Source organism: Carcharhinus amblyrhynchos, chromosome 33 (assembly GCF_965287045.1).
Source record: "Carcharhinus amblyrhynchos chromosome 33, sCarAmb.v2.hapA, whole genome shotgun sequence".
NCBI classification, from domain to species: Eukaryota; Metazoa; Chordata; class Chondrichthyes; order Carcharhiniformes; family Carcharhinidae; genus Carcharhinus; species Carcharhinus amblyrhynchos.
In genome coordinates, this window is record NC_137356.1 from 3,749,497 (window position 1) to 3,768,798 (window position 19,302).

General features: G+C 47.7%; 2 protein-coding genes across 3 annotated transcripts in view; one reads left to right on the forward strand and one right to left on the reverse strand.

Annotated features, from left to right (window-relative positions):
* The window catches only part of trmt1 (tRNA methyltransferase 1), a 39,755-nt gene extending 26,258 nt beyond the window's left edge, over window positions 1-13,497 (forward strand). Inside the window, exons 16-18 of one of the 2 annotated variants that reach the window (XM_080216742.1) lie at window positions 588-702; window positions 1,604-1,758; window positions 13,418-13,497. In XM_080216742.1, coding sequence (XP_080072868.1) covers window positions 588-702; window positions 1,604-1,756 — 268 coding nt within the window. In that variant the 3' untranslated portion in view covers window positions 1,757-1,758; window positions 13,418-13,497. Of the gene's footprint in view, window positions 1-587; window positions 703-1,603; window positions 1,834-13,417 lie in introns of those variants that run through there. The other variant, XM_080216741.1, reaches the window with a different exon arrangement.
* Window positions 3,591-19,302, reverse strand: part of man2b1 (mannosidase, alpha, class 2B, member 1) — a 32,852-nt gene continuing 17,140 nt past the window's right edge. Inside the window, exons 11-24 of the mRNA XM_080216740.1 lie at window positions 18,933-19,042; window positions 16,392-16,499; window positions 16,064-16,180; window positions 15,639-15,848; window positions 14,634-14,731; window positions 14,371-14,488; window positions 13,843-13,961; window positions 13,491-13,592; window positions 12,081-12,168; window positions 10,776-10,856; window positions 9,313-9,549; window positions 8,374-8,523; window positions 6,891-6,993; window positions 3,591-4,344 (exon numbers count right to left, since the gene is read on the reverse strand). Of these exons, the coding sequence (XP_080072866.1) occupies window positions 4,235-4,344; window positions 6,891-6,993; window positions 8,374-8,523; window positions 9,313-9,549; window positions 10,776-10,856; window positions 12,081-12,168; window positions 13,491-13,592; window positions 13,843-13,961; window positions 14,371-14,488; window positions 14,634-14,731; window positions 15,639-15,848; window positions 16,064-16,180; window positions 16,392-16,499; window positions 18,933-19,042 (1,751 nt within the window). The 3' untranslated portion in view covers window positions 3,591-4,234. The remainder of the gene's footprint in view (window positions 4,345-6,890; window positions 6,994-8,373; window positions 8,524-9,312; window positions 9,550-10,775; window positions 10,857-12,080; window positions 12,169-13,490; window positions 13,593-13,842; window positions 13,962-14,370; window positions 14,489-14,633; window positions 14,732-15,638; window positions 15,849-16,063; window positions 16,181-16,391; window positions 16,500-18,932; window positions 19,043-19,302) is intronic.

Genomic DNA, 19,302 nt, shown 5'->3' on the forward strand with positions numbered 1-19,302 from the left:
GCAGACCGGGTTTTTGCGACTCATGCACAAGGACCCCCAGGTCCCTCTGCACCGTCGCATGCTGTAGCTTTTCGCCTTTTAAGTAATAATCCCTCCTCCTATTATTTCTGCCAAAGTGGATAACCTCACACTGCTAACATTATACTCCATCTGCCAGGTCCTCGCCCACTTGCTTAGCCTATCCAGATCCCTCTGCAGACTTTCCACACCCTCAGCACAATTTGCTTTTCCACCCACCTTCGTGTCATCAGCAAATTTCGTCACCCTACACTCAGCCCCCTCCTCCAGATCATCTATATAAATGAATGTGTGTGTTCTAAAACAGTGAGGAGGAGGAACGATAGCCAGAGTTGTTTCTCGTCTCTCTTCTTGGGGTGTGCAGTAGTGGCAGGATTCAGAGACTGATGGACATCAACACTCCTTCCATCGCCATCTCTTTAGCAGCCAATGTGGGTGGAGGGGTCTGCCCTGTACTGGGGGGAGGGGTGGGGGCTTTTCTCGATTCCAGGTGTGTGGATGTAATCAGCGGCTCTCGATTGAAGGAGATGACCGAGTACGGTAACAGTTGCTGCTTTGTATCCCCCTAGTGGAGGAATTCACCAACCTCTGGTGGATAAAAGCAAGCGGCTGCAGAATAAACGGAAACAGAAGCTCAATGATCCAGATCATGGGAAAGCTATCCCCTGTAAGAAGTTCAGAGAGGTGAGTGAAAGCCTTTAGTGGCGTGGGTTTGTTTAGATAGGAAACCTGGCTGAATTGTGTCAGTATCTCTGGCAGGCGATTGGGGCTAATATGCAAAGAGCGGGGTGTTTGTAGGAGAGATTACGATCTCCTCCTGTCCTGGGTATTGGGTCAGAATTCTGCTGCACACCTCATTGAGCTATCTCATTGAGAGTTTTACGCAGTGTTGCTGTGCTTTTACCCCAGAGAACCTGAGAGTAACGTTTAGGTTTCTAACCTTATAAATGCTGAATGTTTATTTGCCTGTGGTCGGTGCGCTAATTAAATAGGCTTTCGGAGAATGGAAAATCTCTTTTAAAAGCACTTCCCCAAAATGGAAGGCACGGCGATACAGTGGTTAGCACTGCTGCCCCTCAGCACCAGGGACCTGGGTCTCTGGAGTCTGCACGTTCTCCCCATGCCTGTGTGGATTTCCTCCCTCAGTCCAAAAGTTAGGCTGATTGGCCATGCTAAATTGCCCCTTAGTGTCAGGGGGTTAGTAGGGTTATGGGGATAAAGTGGGATTATGGTTGGTGCAGACTAGATGGGCCGAATGGCCGCCTCCTGCACTGTTGGGATTCTATGGATAAGAGCATTGACACTCAGTGCCACCCTGTGAAATTTTGCTGCTCTGTGGTGGGACTAGAAGCACTGTGGAGACAAAGCAGCAAGAAGCAAAGATCTGGTATTCCTTGAGGAAGGAACTGCCTTGACTGTTCCATATCTTTAAACTAGCACTCCTCAAACAGAGTGTGACCATCACTGCCAGATTTAATCTTGTTCAGGTACTAGTTTCAAGGGTAATAAGAGTTTCCAAGGCTGCACATGGGTTACACGTGGGCTGAGTGCTTTATTCCTGGCTGATCTGTCCTTCCCATCACAGGGAAACTGTACGCATGGAGAAGAATGTCGATACTCCCATGGCGAAGAGAACGAGAGCACAGGGAGAACTGACCAACAGGACACCGCATCTCTCTGCAATAAAGCTTCTGTCTCCAGTTACGATGCAAATACCGAACTCCTAAATAATCCCTGATTGTGAGTGTTCGCAGAATTTATATATGGAATATAGAGTGTAAAATTCAACATGCAGTCTTTTAGTATTTATAATTAAACTGCATTTTTTAAGAAGTTCTTGTCTTGAAGTACCATTCTATTTTTCCCCATCCCTGACTACATGGTCTTGTTGGGATATAGCTCTGGGCAGTTTGTTCCAGTAGCGGATATTGACAGATACTGAGTAATGATTAGGGTGAAAGACTTGGATAGTGGACATGGGGAAGATGTTTCCATTAGTAAGAGAGACTTGGATCCGAGGGCACAACCTAAGAGTAGAGGTACAACCCTTTACATCCGAGATGAGGAAGAATGTCTTCAACCAGAGGGTGGTGAATCTATAGAGGCCAAGTCACTAAGTGTATTTAAGACAGAGAGAGAGAGGTTGTTGATATGTTGGCTTTCATAGCAAGGGGATTTAAGTATATGGATAGGGATGCTCTGCTGCATTGGTGAGGCCACACCTGGAGTATTGTGTGCAGTTTTGGTGTCCTTATCTGAGGAAGGATGTACTTGCTATAGAGGGAGCACAGCGAAGGTTTACCAGGCTGATTCCTGGGATGGCAGGTCTGTCATATGAGGAGAGATTAGTTAGGATTATATTCACTGGAGTTTAGAAGAGAGAGGGGATCTCATAGAATGTTAAGTTTCAAACAGGGTAGATTCAAAAAGAATGTTTCCAATGGTGGGGGAAATCCAGAACTAGGGGTCATAGTTCCTTATCCTCAAATTAAGTTGAGAAGCTTATTCACCCAGAGAGTGGTGAATGGAATTCACTATCACAGGAAGTAGTTGAGGCCAAAACGTTGTGCGATTTCAAGAAGAAATTTGAAAGCTCTTGGGACTAAAGGGATATGGGATCAGAATTTTGAATTTGATGATCAGTGGAGTAGACTCAAAGGGCCGAATGGCCTAATCCTGCTGCTAGTTTCTATGGTTCAGGGATCAAAGGTTACGGGGAAAAGGCCGGGTTGAGAAAAACATCACCTGTGATTGAATGGTGGAGCAGACTCGATGGGCTGAATGGCCTACTTATCGTCTTTTGATACATAGATACCCTACAGTGCAGAAAGATGCCCTTCAGCCCATCGAGTCAGCACCAACCACAATCCCACCCAGGCCCTGCCCCCATATCCCTACATATTTTTACCCGCTAATCCCTTTAACTTACACATCTTAGGACACTATGGGGCAATTTAGCATGGCCAACCCGCATATCTTTGGACTGTGGGAGGAAACCCACGCAGACACAAAGAGAACGTGCAAACTCCACTCAGACAGTGACCCGAGCCGGGAATCGAACCCAGATCCCTGGAGCTGTGAAGCAGCAGTACCAAGCACTGTGCTACCGTGCCACCCCATGGATATAAACACTTAGCAAAGGGGAGGTGAAAATATGCAAAGGCCACTTTTAGCATTTCCATGCTGCTTAACTAACAGCCCAGGGATGGAGCAAAATCTCAGCAGGTCTGACAGCATCTGTGGAGAGAGAACAAAGCCAATGTTTCGAATCTGGATGACACTTTGTCAGATAGAGATTGGATCCTGGTGATGTGTAATCTCCATGCAGTTAGAACAATTTGTCTCTCGTTTTCCTCTTATAGTAGTTTTAACTAGACTGTTGGAAAATAAGACGTGAATGATTGGTTCAGTCGTACATAGAGCTAAATTTCTCACCAGCTGTTCTTCACCTTTCTTCAGTAGGTGAAAGAAATTGAGCCAGTTTATATCCCTCTGTTACTAACCTGCACTGGGGCTGATCCCTGTGTGAATCATTCACACACTGATGAGTTTGCATGAACTTAGATGAATTTATTTTTCAATTACTTTAAAACATCTTAGTTGAATTTCTTTATAAAACATAGTACAGACTGAGGTGTTTCACAAATACTGATTGCATTGATGGTAATAAACTCTCGTATTAGTCACATTAACATGGAAAGTCATTGCACATCTTTCCCAGTTCCTTTATGTATCTGAATTGAAGGGTTCTCTTCGGCCTCTGCTTCAGATAGACAGTACAGTTGTTGGACTTTGGTTGACTGTATCAGGTGTGAGGGAGAGTTCACCTTCCAGCTTTGTGTGGCATGAGGGCAAGAGAGATGTTGGGTTAGAACAGAACCAGGACTTTGATCAGCCCTGCTGTTTGCAATGGGCAGAATTCTATTCCATTCTGAAATCCAAATACCCGCTTTGTTCACGGAACAGCCAGTTGACTGCTTGTTGCCAATGGGAGCCTAATCCACAAATGTAGATTAGAGCGTGTAGGAACCTCAAAACGGCCAGGCACTTGTGAAGACGGAATGAAAAGTGGGAGCTGTCACATTAAGGCAAGATCAGGTAAAGTGTAAAAAGAGCAGCAACATCAAACCCATCATTCATGACACTGTCCTTGGACTGGTGCAGAAATTCCATGTTTGTTGTCTGGCTCATTCCCGATTATTCCCACAACGGGTAGTTACCGGTGCTGAATGTGTACACGGAATGTACGGATCTCCATTGGATTGAGGACCACCATGTGCTCGGAGTTATCTCCACGGTGCGAGGTGGACTTGACACCAAGAGGTTCTGGGAAAAGGGCAAAAGATAGCATCAACTTTATCAAACATCTTGGGGAAATGTTTATCAATAACTTTTGTAGACGTTATTCTATCAACCTCTCTAGAAAATGGATTCTACTTCATCTGAAAATTTTCAGTGTCCCGTCACCTACTCCTCAATTCTGAATTCTAATTGCCTGACAGATGTTCAGGATAACTGGTGATCAGTCTCTGTAGTGACGTCTATAACATTCTCACAACGGAAACTCCCCCCTTCCATTCCATCCATCTTTCTCTCCTGTACTCACCCCATCTCCTTTCAAAAGTATTTAAGCTATTTTCCTCAGGGGAGGGGATGGCCTAGTGGTATTATCGCTAGATTATTAATCCTGAAACTCTGCTAATGTTCTGGTTAGAACTGCTAAGGTTCAAATCCCACCACAGCAGATGGTAGAATTTGAATTCAATAAAAAATATATCTGGAATTAAGTATGTACTGATGACCATGAAACCATTGTTGGAAAAACCCAGGTAGATCACTAATGTCTTTAGGGAAGGAAATCTGCCATCCTTACCTGGTCTGGCCTACATGCGACTCCAGAGCCACAGCAATGTGGTTGACATAACTGATCTCTGAACAAGGTCAACTAGGGCACTAAAATGCTGGGCCCAACCAGCAACACCAATATCCCACAAATGAATTTAAAAAATTAATTTTCTCCTCTTCCACTTGGATTTATGGATAACTATAAGATGATGACGGGGATAGATAGAATGGACGTTCAGAGGCTATTTCCTCGGGTGGATGTAGCTGTTACTAGGGGGCATAACTATAAGGTTCACGGTGGGAGATATAGGAGGGATGTCCGAGGTAGATTCTTTACTCAGAGTGGTTGGGGTGTGGAATGGACTGCCTGCTGTGATAGTGGAGTCGGACACTTCAGGAACGTTCAAGCAGGTATTGGAAAGGCACATGGAGCACACCAGAATGATAGGGAGTGGGATAGCTTGGTTTTGGACATAGCTCAGCACAACATCGAGGGGCCGAAGGGCCTGTACTGTGCTGTAATGTTCTATGCTCCCTTGTAGATTTTTCTGGCCATTGGGAAATCCACTTCATTCATAATATGGAAGATCTCCATCATTACCTCTAAGAAAAATGTCCCTCAGTACAGCAGGGTTGTTTGTGCTGTAGTTACCGTGTGGTTTGATGCTGAATAAAGCTCTCACCTTCCTCAGCCCAACTTCAGAAACACGTCAACACCACTTTGTTCTTGGCATCCATTCTGACCAATTCAATGTGCCATCAGCAAAGACTGTCTAACTACTGCCTCCATGCGGTGAAATAATCCCTCACCCCCACTGAATCCTCAAGAGCTTTCGTTTTAGTTATAAATACTTTAAAAAAATGTCCGATTTCTCTCCTTGCACAGGAATCCCTACAGTGCAGCAGGAGGCCATTCGGCCCATCGAGGCTGCACCAACCACAATCCTAGCCAGGTCCCAAACCCTGTAACCTCACATTTATCCAGCCAATCCCCCCTTGATACTAGTCAATTTAGCATAGCCAATCAACCTAACCCGCATATCTTTGGACTGAGAGGAAACCCATGCAGACACGGGGAGAACGTGCAGACTCCACACACTGACCTGAGGCCAGAATTAAACCCGGGACCCTGACACTGTGAGGCAGCAGTGCTAACCTCTGTACCACCCAATCTAATGCAATAGGATGTTGGCATTTATTGCAAAGGGACTGGGGTATAAAGGTAGAGAAGTGTTGTTGTAATTGTATAGGGTGTTGGTGAGACCACAGCTGGAATATTGTGTCCAGTTTTGGTCTCCTTACTTGAGGAAGGATGTGGTGGCATTGGAGGCAGTTCAGAGGGGGTTCACCAGATTGGATTCCAGGGATGAAGGGGTTGGTGTACGAGGAAAGATTAAACAGTTTGGGCTTGTCCTCGCTGGAGTTTAGAAGGATGAGGGGGGATCTGATCGAGGTATAGAAAAGGGATTGATAAAGTAAATGTAGACTAAATGTTTCCTATTATGGGACAATCTAGAACAAGAGGTCACAGGTATAAGTTGAGAGACAGTAGATTTGAAACTGAGCTGAGGAGGAATTACTTCTCACAGAGGGTGGTGAATTTGTGGAACTCACTGCTCCAGAGCGCGGTGGTGTCTGAATCATTGAATGGGTTCAAGGAGATAGAGATATTTCTGATTTAAAAAAAAGGCATATGGGGAACAGGTGATGAGGTGGATGTGAGACCAGGGAGAAATCAGCCATGATCTGATTGAATGGCAGAGCAGACTCGAAGGGCTGAATGACCTACTTCTGCTTCTAATCGCTTTGTGAACAAGGTTTGTTTGGTGTGACCAGCAATGAAATGAAGGAGCACATTGCAGAGGGGAGAGACTGCCGTCAGCATCACGTCACTGGAGTTGTTTTTGCACACTGTCGTGGGGGTGGTTTCAGAGCAGCACCTCTGTTAACACGGGTGAAGTGCCCCTTCACCCAGGGCTGGTACAAGAAGGGAAGGGCAGAGTTTAGGCAGGAGCTGTAGGACTTACCGTGCCCAGTTTTCCAGATCAGCCTGGACTCATCTGCTTTCCTCTGATTAACACCGAGAGACATTTCCTCAATGGACGTGATCTCAAAGGCAGAAAATACATTCTGGAAAGAAAGGGATAAATCACAGGTTAAAAAGTTAATCCTGCACAAAACAGGATGCTTGTTTACCTTGCTCTATCCCCCAGGGGTGGGGGGTGGTCTGCTCTGCTCCTGCAAGTCCTGATCACCCTCTAAATCATCCTGTAACCTAAGGCTTAGAAACCCTGATTTGGCCCATCAAGTCTGCACGGACAACAATCCCACCCTATCCCCAAAACCCCACATTTACCCTGCTAATCCCCCTAACATATACATCCCGGGATATTTTAGCATGGCCAATCAACCTAACTTGTACCTGGGCAGCACGTTAGCACTGCTGCCTCACAGCACCAGGGACCCAGGTTCGATTCCTGGCTTGGGTCACTGTGCAAACTCCACACACACACATTCTCCCCATGTCTGCATGGGTTTTTTTCCCACAGTCTGAAATACGTGCTGCTGCTTTGGGTGTACTGATGCAAACAGGCGCCGGAGTGTAGCATTTCACAGTAACTGCATTGCAGTGTTAATGTAAGCCTTACTTGTGACTAATAAACTTTGGACTGTGGGAGGAAGCCCAGCGGAAATCCATGTAGACATGGGGAGAATGTGCAGGCTCCACACAGACAGTGACCCAAGGCCGACCTTGCTATTTAGCGCACCATTAAGTTTTGTGTCATCTGTGAATTTGCTGATCTCACCCGTCCCACATTCAAATCGAGATCATTAACGTAGACCACAAACACCAAGTGACCCAGTACCGATCCCTGCCGTACACCATAGACACTGGCTTCCATTCACAAAAACAACCTTCGCCCTGCAACAAACAATTTCAGAACCAATTTGCCCAGTGGCCCTCAATCCCAGGGGCTTTTACCTTTTTGGTCAAATACTCAGGTGGGAGTTTGTCTTATTGGAATCCACGCCACCTCATCAACTGTACCTCCCTCAGAGGCAAGCAGGATTAGGTCTTTGGTCATAGTTGGTGTAGGTTGTTATCGAGACCCTGGCTGCTAACAGCTCACTATGCTAGCTGGTTGAGAGTGAACTCTGAGTAAGGGGGGGGGTGGGGGTCAAATCTATAACTCTTCCACCTTGGGGCAGGTTAAATGTTATCCTCCATCATACTGGGTGGAGTTTACATTAAACAACAGGCCCATTGGAGAAGGGCCAGACTCCATGCAGCTGTGAGACATAACGCACCCCCCGCCCCCGCCAAAACACACAGCTTGGCTATCTGGTTGACCCCAGCACACTCCTCGCTGTGTTACCCTGACACACTCATTCCCAACTGGCAGAGGCTTAGGGCCTCATGGTTATTGGGGTGCTTGAGCCCCCAGGTTCTGCGACAGTGATGGCTCTCCATCCTCGCACTCGCTACTAAAACCAGAAAGGGGAACCTACAGCCAGGTCCACAGTGACGGGTTTCGAGTAGATGCTGCTCTCTCCTATTTCAAACTGGTGTTCCAGCCGGATCAGGAAGGATTGGGAGTCCCAGCGAGCCAGCGTCAGGAGGTGCACGTTCTGGGGCAGATCCTGCTTCAGCGCCGAGAACTGGAAAGGTTCGGAAAACAAGCAAAGGAAAATAATATTATCTCGAATGTACAGCACACAAACGCGAGCCCCCGCCCCGCCCCGCACCCCCCCCAATTCATTCACCCTAGCTATGTTAGGTGAATTGGCCATGCTAAATTGCCCCCCAGTGTCCAAAGATGTGCAGGTTAGGGGGATTGGCCATGATAATGTGTGGGGTTACGAGGATAGGGAGAGGGCCTGGGTAAAACACTATCAGTCAGTGCAGACTTGATGGACCGAATGGCCTCTTCTGCACCTTCGGAATTCTATGATTCTCTGTTAATGTCCCATACATCTTTCTCCCTCACACTGAGCTAGCTTTCCCTTAAATATTTTTTATACAGTTTGTGGTAGTGAATTCCACATTCTTCCCAACACACTCTGGGTGAAGAGGTTTCCCCCGAATTGGATTTATTAGTGATTATATTTATGGCTCCTATTCTTGGCCTCCCTCACAAATGGAAACATCTTCTCTGCATTAAATTATTGAAAGGGTTTTATTGGCTTAACATCTCCATCAGATTAGTCCCTCAGGCTTCTCTTTTCAAGAGAGAAAGACTGCTCGATATTAATACAGAATTGTAACTGAGATACGCCAGAATATTAATATCAGATATGTGGCAGAGAAACCAGTTCTAGTGATGAATCAGAGTTTCTCCCCTGGTTAGCTCACAGCCAGTCAGTGTTATTGAAGAAAGAGTGCTGTAACTCAGCGCTATCCAAACTCCCCCCACCCTGCCCTCAAACCCCAATCTCAGATTGGATTACCTCGGAAAGGTGATTCAGTTGCGTGCTGTAGGGAGTTCCCGATCCCTCGCTCATTATGATCCATGGGGCCATGTACTCCGCCTGTGCCTGCGGTCTGTGGAGGTCAGCGGAGGCATCCACTGTGTCGAGGAAGATGAGGTGCTTCCCTCGCACGACCAGCCCTTTGCCATCGTAACCAGGCTCCGACAAGGCCTCCCCCACACCTCTGTTATCGTCGAACAGCAGCCTCCGGTGAACCTGTTGTGATGAACCCAAGAGTTCAGTAAGGTGAGACTGGCCACTCAATCCCTGGGCATCTTCCACCCCACAGAGACAGACTAACAGTCAATCAATATTGTTGAGCTCCCTCGCTGAAGGAGGTCCACCATGACTAGAGCAAGGGGACAGATTCCCCCCAGTGCAACCTCAGTACAGCCCTGCGCTGTTGGCACTAATCTGACCATCCAACCATCACATCCCCCAAGGAGTCCATGACGTCATCCTCTTTTCCAACTAAAACAGCAATTGGAATTAACTTATTCTTAATTATGCTTTTACCAGAAAAAGAGGGGGGGGAATTTTTTTTTCGGTGGGGGAGGGGGCGTTCCCCCCTCATTTTATTTTGTAGACATGTAGTTGTAGATAGTGAGTGTGGATGCTCCAACTTTCTTTCCATTGTATGTCTGACCAGGAATCCCTCCCCCATGCCAACTATAGTTAAGAAAGTTCACCAACTTTCTCAGAAAACTAAGGAAATTTGGCATGTCGGCAACGACTCTCACCAACTTCTACAGATGCACCATAGAAAGCATTCTTTCTGGTTGTATCACAGCTTGGTTTGGGCTCCTGCTCTGCCCAAGATCGCAAGGAACTACAAAAGGTTGTGAATGTAGCCCAATCCATCAACAAACCAGCCTCCCATCCATTGACTCTGACTACACTTCCTGCTGCCAGCACAATTAAGGGCCCCACGCACCCCGGACATTCTCTCTCCCACCTCCTTCTGTCGAGAAAAAGATACAAAATTCTGAGGTCACGTACCAACCGACTCAAGAACTTCTTCCCTGCTTCCATCAGATGTTTGAATGGACCTACCTCACATTAAGTTGATCTTTCTCTACACCCTAACTATGACTGTAACACTACATTCTGCACTCTCTTCTTTCCTTCTCTATGAACAGTACACTTTATCTGCATAGCGTGCAATACTTTTCACTGTATACTAATACATCTGACGATGATAAATCAGATCAAATCCCACTCTTACTGCCTGTCGCTGGGGTGTGTTGGAAGGATTTGAGCACTCGTCCCTTGGCCACCAGGTCTGGAGTGGGTCTCGAACCTCTGGCTCAGAGGCAGGGACATTACCCACTGCTCTACAAGGACCCTCTTACAGTTGATCACTTGATTTTAATCAGACATTTACAACCAAATCCACTGCTCTCATTGCCCCCACGCCATAGAGAGTGACTGAGGGGATTTACCATGAGTTCCAGTGAACCATCCTTGATGCTGCTTCCTCCCTGCGATCGGTCAGTGAGTACGGTCAGCTGAATCTTGTCGTCCTAAAATCAAGAACGGTACTGTTAATCCAAACGTTTGAGTGTAGCTTGATGGATGAACCACGCACCAGGTTCAAAGCTACACACACACAGCTCTGAACCCAGTGCCTCTTGGCTGCAGGGTGTGGGGGAGGAGGGATGCTGCGGGCCGGGGAGGAGGGGCAGAAGGGAAGGGGAAGGCTTGCAGGCCAGACGGAGGGCGTGCGGGGATGGCCCTGCAATTCTGCCCTTTGCTCACAGTCCAGTGAATCTTCCAGCTGCCATGTGCACTGTCTGAGTGAAGGCAGAATTCAAGCTGGATTGTGCTGCCGCTGGTGGTGGAATAGTCAAATCAATACTGACTTTTCTGGGGAGATGGGGGGTTACACAGTGACTATACTGCAGAGCAGACTGTGCCCACGGTCAAATAGGATGGCACAGCGGTCAGCATTGCTGCCTCACAGTGCCAGGGACCCGGGTTCAATTCCCGGCTTGGGTCACTGTCTGTATGGAGTTTGCACGTTCCCCCCGTGTCTGTACTCGTTAGAGTTTAGAAGAATGAGGGGAGATCTCATTGAGACGTATAAGATGATGAATGGGATGGATAGGATAGAGGTGGAGAGGCTCTTCCCACTCAGAAAGGACAGTAGGACTAGGGGGCACAGCCTCAAGATAAAGGGGAGGCGGTTTAGAACGGAGTTGAGGAGGAACTTCTTCACTCAAAGGGTGGTGAATCTCTGGAATTCTCTGCCCGTTGAGGTGGTGCAGGCTGCCTCGCTAAATATTTTTAAGATGCGGGTTGATGGGTTTTTGATAAGCGAGGGGATTAAGGGTTATGGGGAGAGGGCGGGAATGTGGAACTGAGCCACGACAGATCAGCCATGATCTTATTGAATGGCGGGGCAGGCTCGAGGGGCTAGATGGCCTACTCCTGCTCCTATTTCTTATGTTCTTATGCACGGATTTCCTCCGGGTGCTCCGGTTTCCTCCCACAGTCCAAAGATGTGCAGGTTAGGTGGATTAGCCATGCTAAATTGACACTTGCATCACTGGATTAGCAGGATAAACATGTGGGGTTATGGGGATAGGGCCTGGGTGGGATTGTTGTCAGTGCAGGCTCAGTGGGCCAAATGGCCTCCTTCTGCACTGTACAGATTCCATGATTCTAGAACCCTACTTTATGATATACATCGGGGGGTTATTCTTGAGGAGTGGCACAATTAAAGTAAAAATAAAACCAGGTTTTACCTTCATGTAAATACGAGTGTTGACAGGGTAGTAGTTCCCAGCGACAGGTTCTGTTTGGTTGAGTTTCCATGTGGGTCGGTAATCTCTCCTTGAATGAAATGCAGTAACAGTACACAACGATTAGAAACACACTTTCCCCAAAGTGAACCCACGATTAATTCCCACAGATTCCCATTCTTTGCTGCTGATTTGAATTTGAGAATCTCAGCTCTGCTGCAGACAGCTGACTCCACCCCACACTGCTGTTTCACTGCCCTGAGATATAACTCTGTGCACACTGTCTTCTGAACAGTAACTCTGCGGTGGCACAGTGCTGAGCACTGCTGCCTCTTGATGCCTGGGACCCAGGTTCAATTCCCAGCTCAATCCACTGTCTGTGTGGAGTCTGCATGTTCTCCCCGTGTCTGCGTGGGTTTCCTCTGGGTGCTCCAGTTTCCTCCCACAGTCTGAAAGACGTGCTGGTTAGGGTGCATTGGCCGTGCTAAATTCTCCCTCAGTGTACCCGAACAGGCGCCAGAGTGTGGCATCTAGGGATTTTCACAGTAACTTCATTGCAAGTAAGCCTTCTTGTGACACTAATAAGTAAACTTTAAAAACTTGCTGAGCACTGAGCTGTCAGTATGATCATTGAGTGAGACCTTGAAGCCTTCTCGGGTGACTGTACAAAATCCTGTGGCATTATCGAGGAGAAGCAGGGATGTTCTCCCTGGTGTCCTAGCCCCATGTTTACTGGCACCGCCAAATCAGCTTATCCAGCCTGTTTTCCCACTGCTGTTTAAGGGAGCTTCCTGCGTGTGAATTGGCTACTGTATTTCCTACATTACAATAATGACTCCTCTTCAATAGTACTTGGTTTGCTGTAAATCACTGTGGCACATCCTGAGGTCACACAGATAGCACTATACAAATCTGCCTCTTTTTAGTGAGATTTAGTGAATTGGCTATTATTTTCATAGAAACTATAGAATTCTACAGTACAGAAGTAGGCTATTCAGCCCATTGAGCCTACACTGACAACAATCTAGGCTCTATCCCTGCTTAGTTGCCCTCTACCCTATCACATCCCAGAGCACTAGGGGTTAATTTAGCATGTCCAGTCAACATAACCTGCATATCTTTGGACTGTGGGAGGAAACTGGAGCAGCCGGAGGAAACCCACGCAGACACGGGGAGAATGTGCAAACTCCACACTGACAGTGACCCAAGCGGGAATCAAACCTGGGTCCTTGGTGCTATGAGGCAGCTGTGCTAACCACTGTGCTGCCCACAAGCTACTGAGTATCTTGAGGATAACAAGATAATATAATTGGGTAAATCTTCAATGGTTTCATTCACAGCACCAGCTAGTGGCCGGAGTCCATGACTACAATGTGACAGGCGACTGTTTACATACAGGATTTCCAGTCTTACCTCCGTCTGAGGATCTCTCTCCCATTGGAATCCGTGTAGAAAGTTCCATCTGTTCTTAACGGAGTGTCAAAGCGGCTGATCACCTCCTTGCCAATGTGGTCACTAAAGTTGGTAAAAAGGGAAACGGAGTGAAACTTGAACGAGTAGAAGTGAGTTCCAGCAGTCCTGTGAAAAGCTGCTGCACGTTACAGGGAGGCTTGGAGATGGATGTTGTCGTGAATCCCCTTTCGTACACATGCTGTATGATCACAGGCAGGACAGTTCTGAGTGAATTCCCTGTATCCCGGGTTACTCCCTCTCGCTGGACTGGCACTATAACCGCACCCCTCCATCCCAAATCCCAGCGACTTACCCGACTGGGATTGGCCCCACTGTCCACTCGAGTTCAACAAACTTCTGGTTTTTGTAGAGTCGGACAACCTGTGAGCACCACGATGAGAAGTTCTGATAAACTTCCTGAAATAAATCCGTCTGCGGAAGAGAGAGAGAAAAGAACGCTTCATTTTCTGTCAGGTATTCCACACCCGATCTCTCAATACCCCATTCCCCACGTCACACAGCCAAGCAGGACCCTGACACAAACTCCAGCTGGAAAGTAGTCACCAGTGAACCAGCCTAACCTTCAGGAACCGTGACTGTGTGCTCGGGGGGGATGGTGCCACGGGGACAGGGACAGGGATAGGGACATGGCACGGTGCGGGGGACAGCGCCAGGGGAGTGCCGCGCAATCAGGGGGACAGCACAGTTGGAGCACCGTGCAGTCAGAGAGTCGACGCCAGGGGAGCGCTATGCAGCAGGAGGGTCAGCACCGTATTATTGGAGGTGCTGCCTTTTGAATAGAACTCCCAACGACACTGAAATCAGAATGAATTCTCCTTACCTGCACGGTGTACGTCTTTGCACTTTTAGCCATCAGGAAAGGAGTCTGTAGTTTTGGTCTAAAAATATAAGCTCCAGATGTTTGGCTGCTCTCCTTGTCTCCTGGACTGGCAACATACCTATTCCAAACACAGTAACAGCACAGAGTCAGCCTGATATCCAGGACACACACACACACACACACACACACACACATGGGAGGGGGTAGGGGGGAGCGAGGGAGAGGGAGGTGGGGGAGACCCTCTGTACAGGCTGCTGACTCACCAGTAGAAGTTTTGGTTTACAGGTAGAGAGAAATTCTTCTGACGGTTTTCAATCTCCGTGATGAGGCCAGTGTCCGCATCAAATAACACTCGGATATACTGCACACAAACACACAGCGATCAGAAAGCAACACTGACAGTGTTTCCACACTGAACCCCCTCCCCTGCTCAGACACAGTCCCTGAAGCAGGAGATACCCAGACCGGCAGGAACAGCCGAGGAGATCAGAATCACCGGGAACGTGGCTGCTGCACGCTCTCGGCCTGTTCAGAGTCACAGTCTGCTCAACTTTCATGGGGGCGCGGGCAGTGCTGACAAGACCAGCTTTTGTTGTCCATCCCTCGCAGCCCCTTCAACTGAGTGGCTCAGTTGGCCATTTCAGAGACAGTTAAACATCAGTCAAATGCTATTCAGCAGTAGGGGGGGGGGGGGGGGGCGGTCACTGGCAAACCTAATCCCCACACTCACCGTCCCCCCCGCTGCCCAGCCCCACGCGCACACCGCCCCGGGAATGAAATGAGCTTTCTGCTCACTATTCCCCAGTTATCTGACACTGGGCCAGTGGCCCTGAGCTTACTGACTGATAGATGCTGGTTCTGGGTTTTCACAATGGGAAGCCCTTAAGCTAAGGGGGTGTCTTGTTCACACACGGCGCTGTCATGTACCCATGTCCTGATATCCAGTGCTGCAGTGTCTCCATTCAGGAGAGCCAGGGGAGAGCTGGGTTTAATCTGACAATCCATTTAAAACCTAAATCTACAGAAGGATTTTGGATAACCCCTTGCAAAGGGAAAGTGCAGGATTAAATTGGTCACTGTGGGCTGAATGGCCTCCCTGTGCTGTGTGGCTCTCTGATTCTGCGTGGTGAAACCTCCTGTAGATTCTCACAGCCGAGGCATGGTGTCAGGGCAGACACCCCCCCCCGCCCCCCCCACCTCCACCCATTTCCCACCCCTGCCCCTTCTGCACCCCAGAATCCCCCCACCCTGGGGAACAGGCTGCTTACCTCATTTTCAATGGCAAGCTCCTTCTGCCCCTGGTTCTGATGTCTCCTCACTGACCAGACCAGTTTGCTAAACACAGAATTCTCTGACTTCCTGGATACACTGTAGGTGCTGAATCCTAAAGCTGGCACCTGGACTGGGAACACCAGCTCATTCAGAGCGTAACCACGGCCTTCCCGCACTGCCTTCGTAAACTCTGACACAGGAACAACCTGCCAGAGACGGGGTGGGGGGGGGGGGGGGGGGACAGAGAGAGAGAGGAGGGAGAAAGGAAGAAAAGTTACAACAAATAAAGCTATTATACATTGATTCTCTGATCCAGAGTAAATCACCAAGATAAGCTGTCTATTGACAATTAAAATAAAAGATTTGATGCTTGACAATAAAAACCCTTCTGATATATTTGTTAGTAAGTGGGAGGATTTACCTGTTTTAGCACCGAGCTGCCTCTGGGGTCAGCCACACTGTAATGACTGCCATTGACTGGGATCCTCACATACACACTGACTGCTCTGGCCAAGGGATTGTACAGAGTGACTGTGAACTAGAGGCACAGACACAGGGTTAGCAGCAACAGCCAGCAAATACAACACACCAAAATAGCTCAAATGTTACCATGAGGGAGGGAGAGGATGAGAGAGTACAGAGGGAGGGGGGAGAGACTGGGGGGGTGTGGAAATGCAAGGAAGGTGAGGGAGTAGAGAGAGGGGAGGGAGGGAGCGAGGGAGGGATCCACTGAGCAGCTGCAAACTCACTTTGGCAAGTTCTTCAATGCGAGGACAAACACTGATATTGAGTTTGTTGCAGAAGATGAAATTCTGCTTCATTCCACTGAGCGCTGATAGAGCGTTACTGACCAGTACCTGGAACACAGAGCACACAGCACAAAGCTCTCACTAAATCCCAACTCACTGCCTAAAATACTACAAATACAATTGAGTCTTCCGTATCACAGCCCTCGCTGATATCTCAGCATCACTTGGTGTGTAGACTGTGTCTGGTTTCCTCAATATCTCCTCATCAGAGGAACCCGTCACCCAGGGATTAATCTGGGTAAACACCTTTTGTGGCAAGAATCTCTCTCCTCGGATAAGGAGACCAAAACTCTACACATTACCCCAAGCGAGGTCTCACCAAGGCTCGAGATAATCGCAACAAGGCATCTTTACTCCTGCATTTAAATCCCCTTGCAATGAAGGCCAATGGACCATTCACCTTCCTACCTGCTTGCTGCACCCGCACGCTGGCTTTCAGTGACTCATGAACTCGGACCCCTTTTGGACATCTACACTTTTCACCACTTAAGAAATATTTTGCCTTTCAGTTTTTTTTCGACTGAAGTGGATAACTTCACAATCACTCCATGTTTCTAACCCATTCATTAGCCTGTCCAAGCTCTCTTGAAGCCTCCTTGTATCTGCCTCACAAATTACATTCCCACCCAGTTTGGTGTCATCAGCAAATTTGGAAATATTACAATTCACCTCCACATCCGCAATATCTCTATAGAATGTGAGTAACTGTGTTCCCAGTGCTGATCTTTGCTGTTCCCCACTAGAATCACCGAATCCCTACTGTACAGAAGGAGGCCATTAGATCCATTGAGTCTGCACCGACCCCAATCTCTACCCAGGCCCTAATCCCGTAACGCTACATATTTACCATGCTAATCCCCAACACTAGGGGTAATTTAACATGGCCAATCCTCCTAATCTACGCATCTTTGGGCTGTTGGAGGAAACTGGAGCACCAGGAGAAAACCCATGCAGACACAGGGAGAATGTGCAGACTCTGCACAGACAGTGACCCAAGGCTGGAATCGAACGCAAGTCGAGAGGCAGCTGTGCTAACCACTGTCCTAATGTGCCGCCCCACTAGTAACAGCCTGCCATCCTGAGAATGACCTGTTTATTTGCGTAATTTTCTATGTTAACCAATTCTCAATGCATGCTGGTGTATTACCGCCAATCCCACGTGATCTAATTTTATTTATTAACCTCCTGTAAAGATCTTATCAAAAAATTTTTGAAAATTCAATTCCAAACATATCATTCACAGATTTTGTTATCAACGATATTAGTAATATCCTCAAAAAACTTCAGCGTGAAACAAAGGAGATTGTCATCGACTTCAAGAAGCGTCATGGAGAACATGCCCCTGTCTACATCAACAGGGATGAAGTGGAAATGATAAAGAGCTTTAAGTTCTTAGGTGTCCAGATCACCAACAACCTGTCCTGGTCCCCCCCATGCTGACACTATAGTTAAGAAAGCTCACCAACACCTCTACTTTCTCAGAGGACTAAGGAAATTTGGCATGTCTGCAATGACTCTCACCAACTTTTACAGATGCACCACAGAAAGCATTCTTTCTGATTGTATCACAGTTTGGTTTGGGCTCCTGCTCTGCCCAAGGCTGCAAGGAACTACAAAAGGTTGTGAATGTAGCCCAGTCCATCACACAAACCAGCCTCCCATCCACTGACTCTGTCTACACTTCTCACTGCCTCAGCAAAGCAGCCAGCATAATTAAGGACCCCACGCACCCCCGGACATTCTCTCTTCCACCTTCTTCCGTCAGGAAAAATGTACAAAAGTCTGAGGACACGTACCAACCGACTCAAGAACAGCTTCTTCCCTGCTGCTGTCAGACTTTTGAATGGACCTACCTTGCATTAAGTTGATCTTTCTCTACACCCTAGCTATGACTGTAACACTACATTCTGCACCCTCTCCTTTCCTTCTCCCCTATGTACTCTATGAACAGTATGTTTTGTATAGTGCACAAGAAATGATTTTTTTTATGATATCCTGATACCTGTGACAATAATAAATCAAGTTTTTTAAACACTCACGAATCTATGTTGACTCTACACAGGTTACTCTATGTTGTCTCTCAGTGGTCAGCACTGCTGCCCCACAGTGTCAGGGACCCAGGTTCAATTCCCGGCTCAGGTCACCGATTGGAGTTTGCCCATTCTCCCCGTGGGTTTCCTCCGGGTGCTCCGGTTTCCTCCCACAGTCCAAAGAATTGCTGGTGAGGGTGCATTGGCCATGCTAAATTCTCCCTCAGTATACCCAAGCGTGACAACTGGGGGATTTTCACAGTAACTTCATTGCAGTGTTAATGTCAGCCTACTTGTGACAATAATAAACGTTCCTCAATTTTACTATTCTAAATGTCCAGTTATCACAGCCTTTGTAATAGATTCAAACATTTTCCCTGCTACTGATATAATTCTCCCTATTCCTCCATTCTTACAGCAGATCTTGTCCAGAGACGGATGGTAGTCATACCTCACACCGTCCCCAGCCTTTGGCCAAAAGCTTGCCATAGTCGTCTGCAACGTGCTGCTTCTCCGTCCCAGAGACTGCATCGTGATGTTGGGCCACTCCCATCGCCCGCTCTGAATTTAAAAACACACGGTTAAAGGCAGGAACAACTCAATTGACTGTCCTTAAGGCACATGGGCTGGGGGGGTGCAGCCAGAGAGAGTGCGGCTAAAGGCAGAGTCAAGTCCCAACCCATCACAGCATCAACCCAGGGAGACTGAGAGGGGAAAGTAAGGGTTTATAACAATAGAAGTAAAGTTGTATTGTTAGGACTGAAGATGAAAGACGATGCAGGAACTGAACAGGGTGGGAATTTTCAGAGAATCCCTACAGT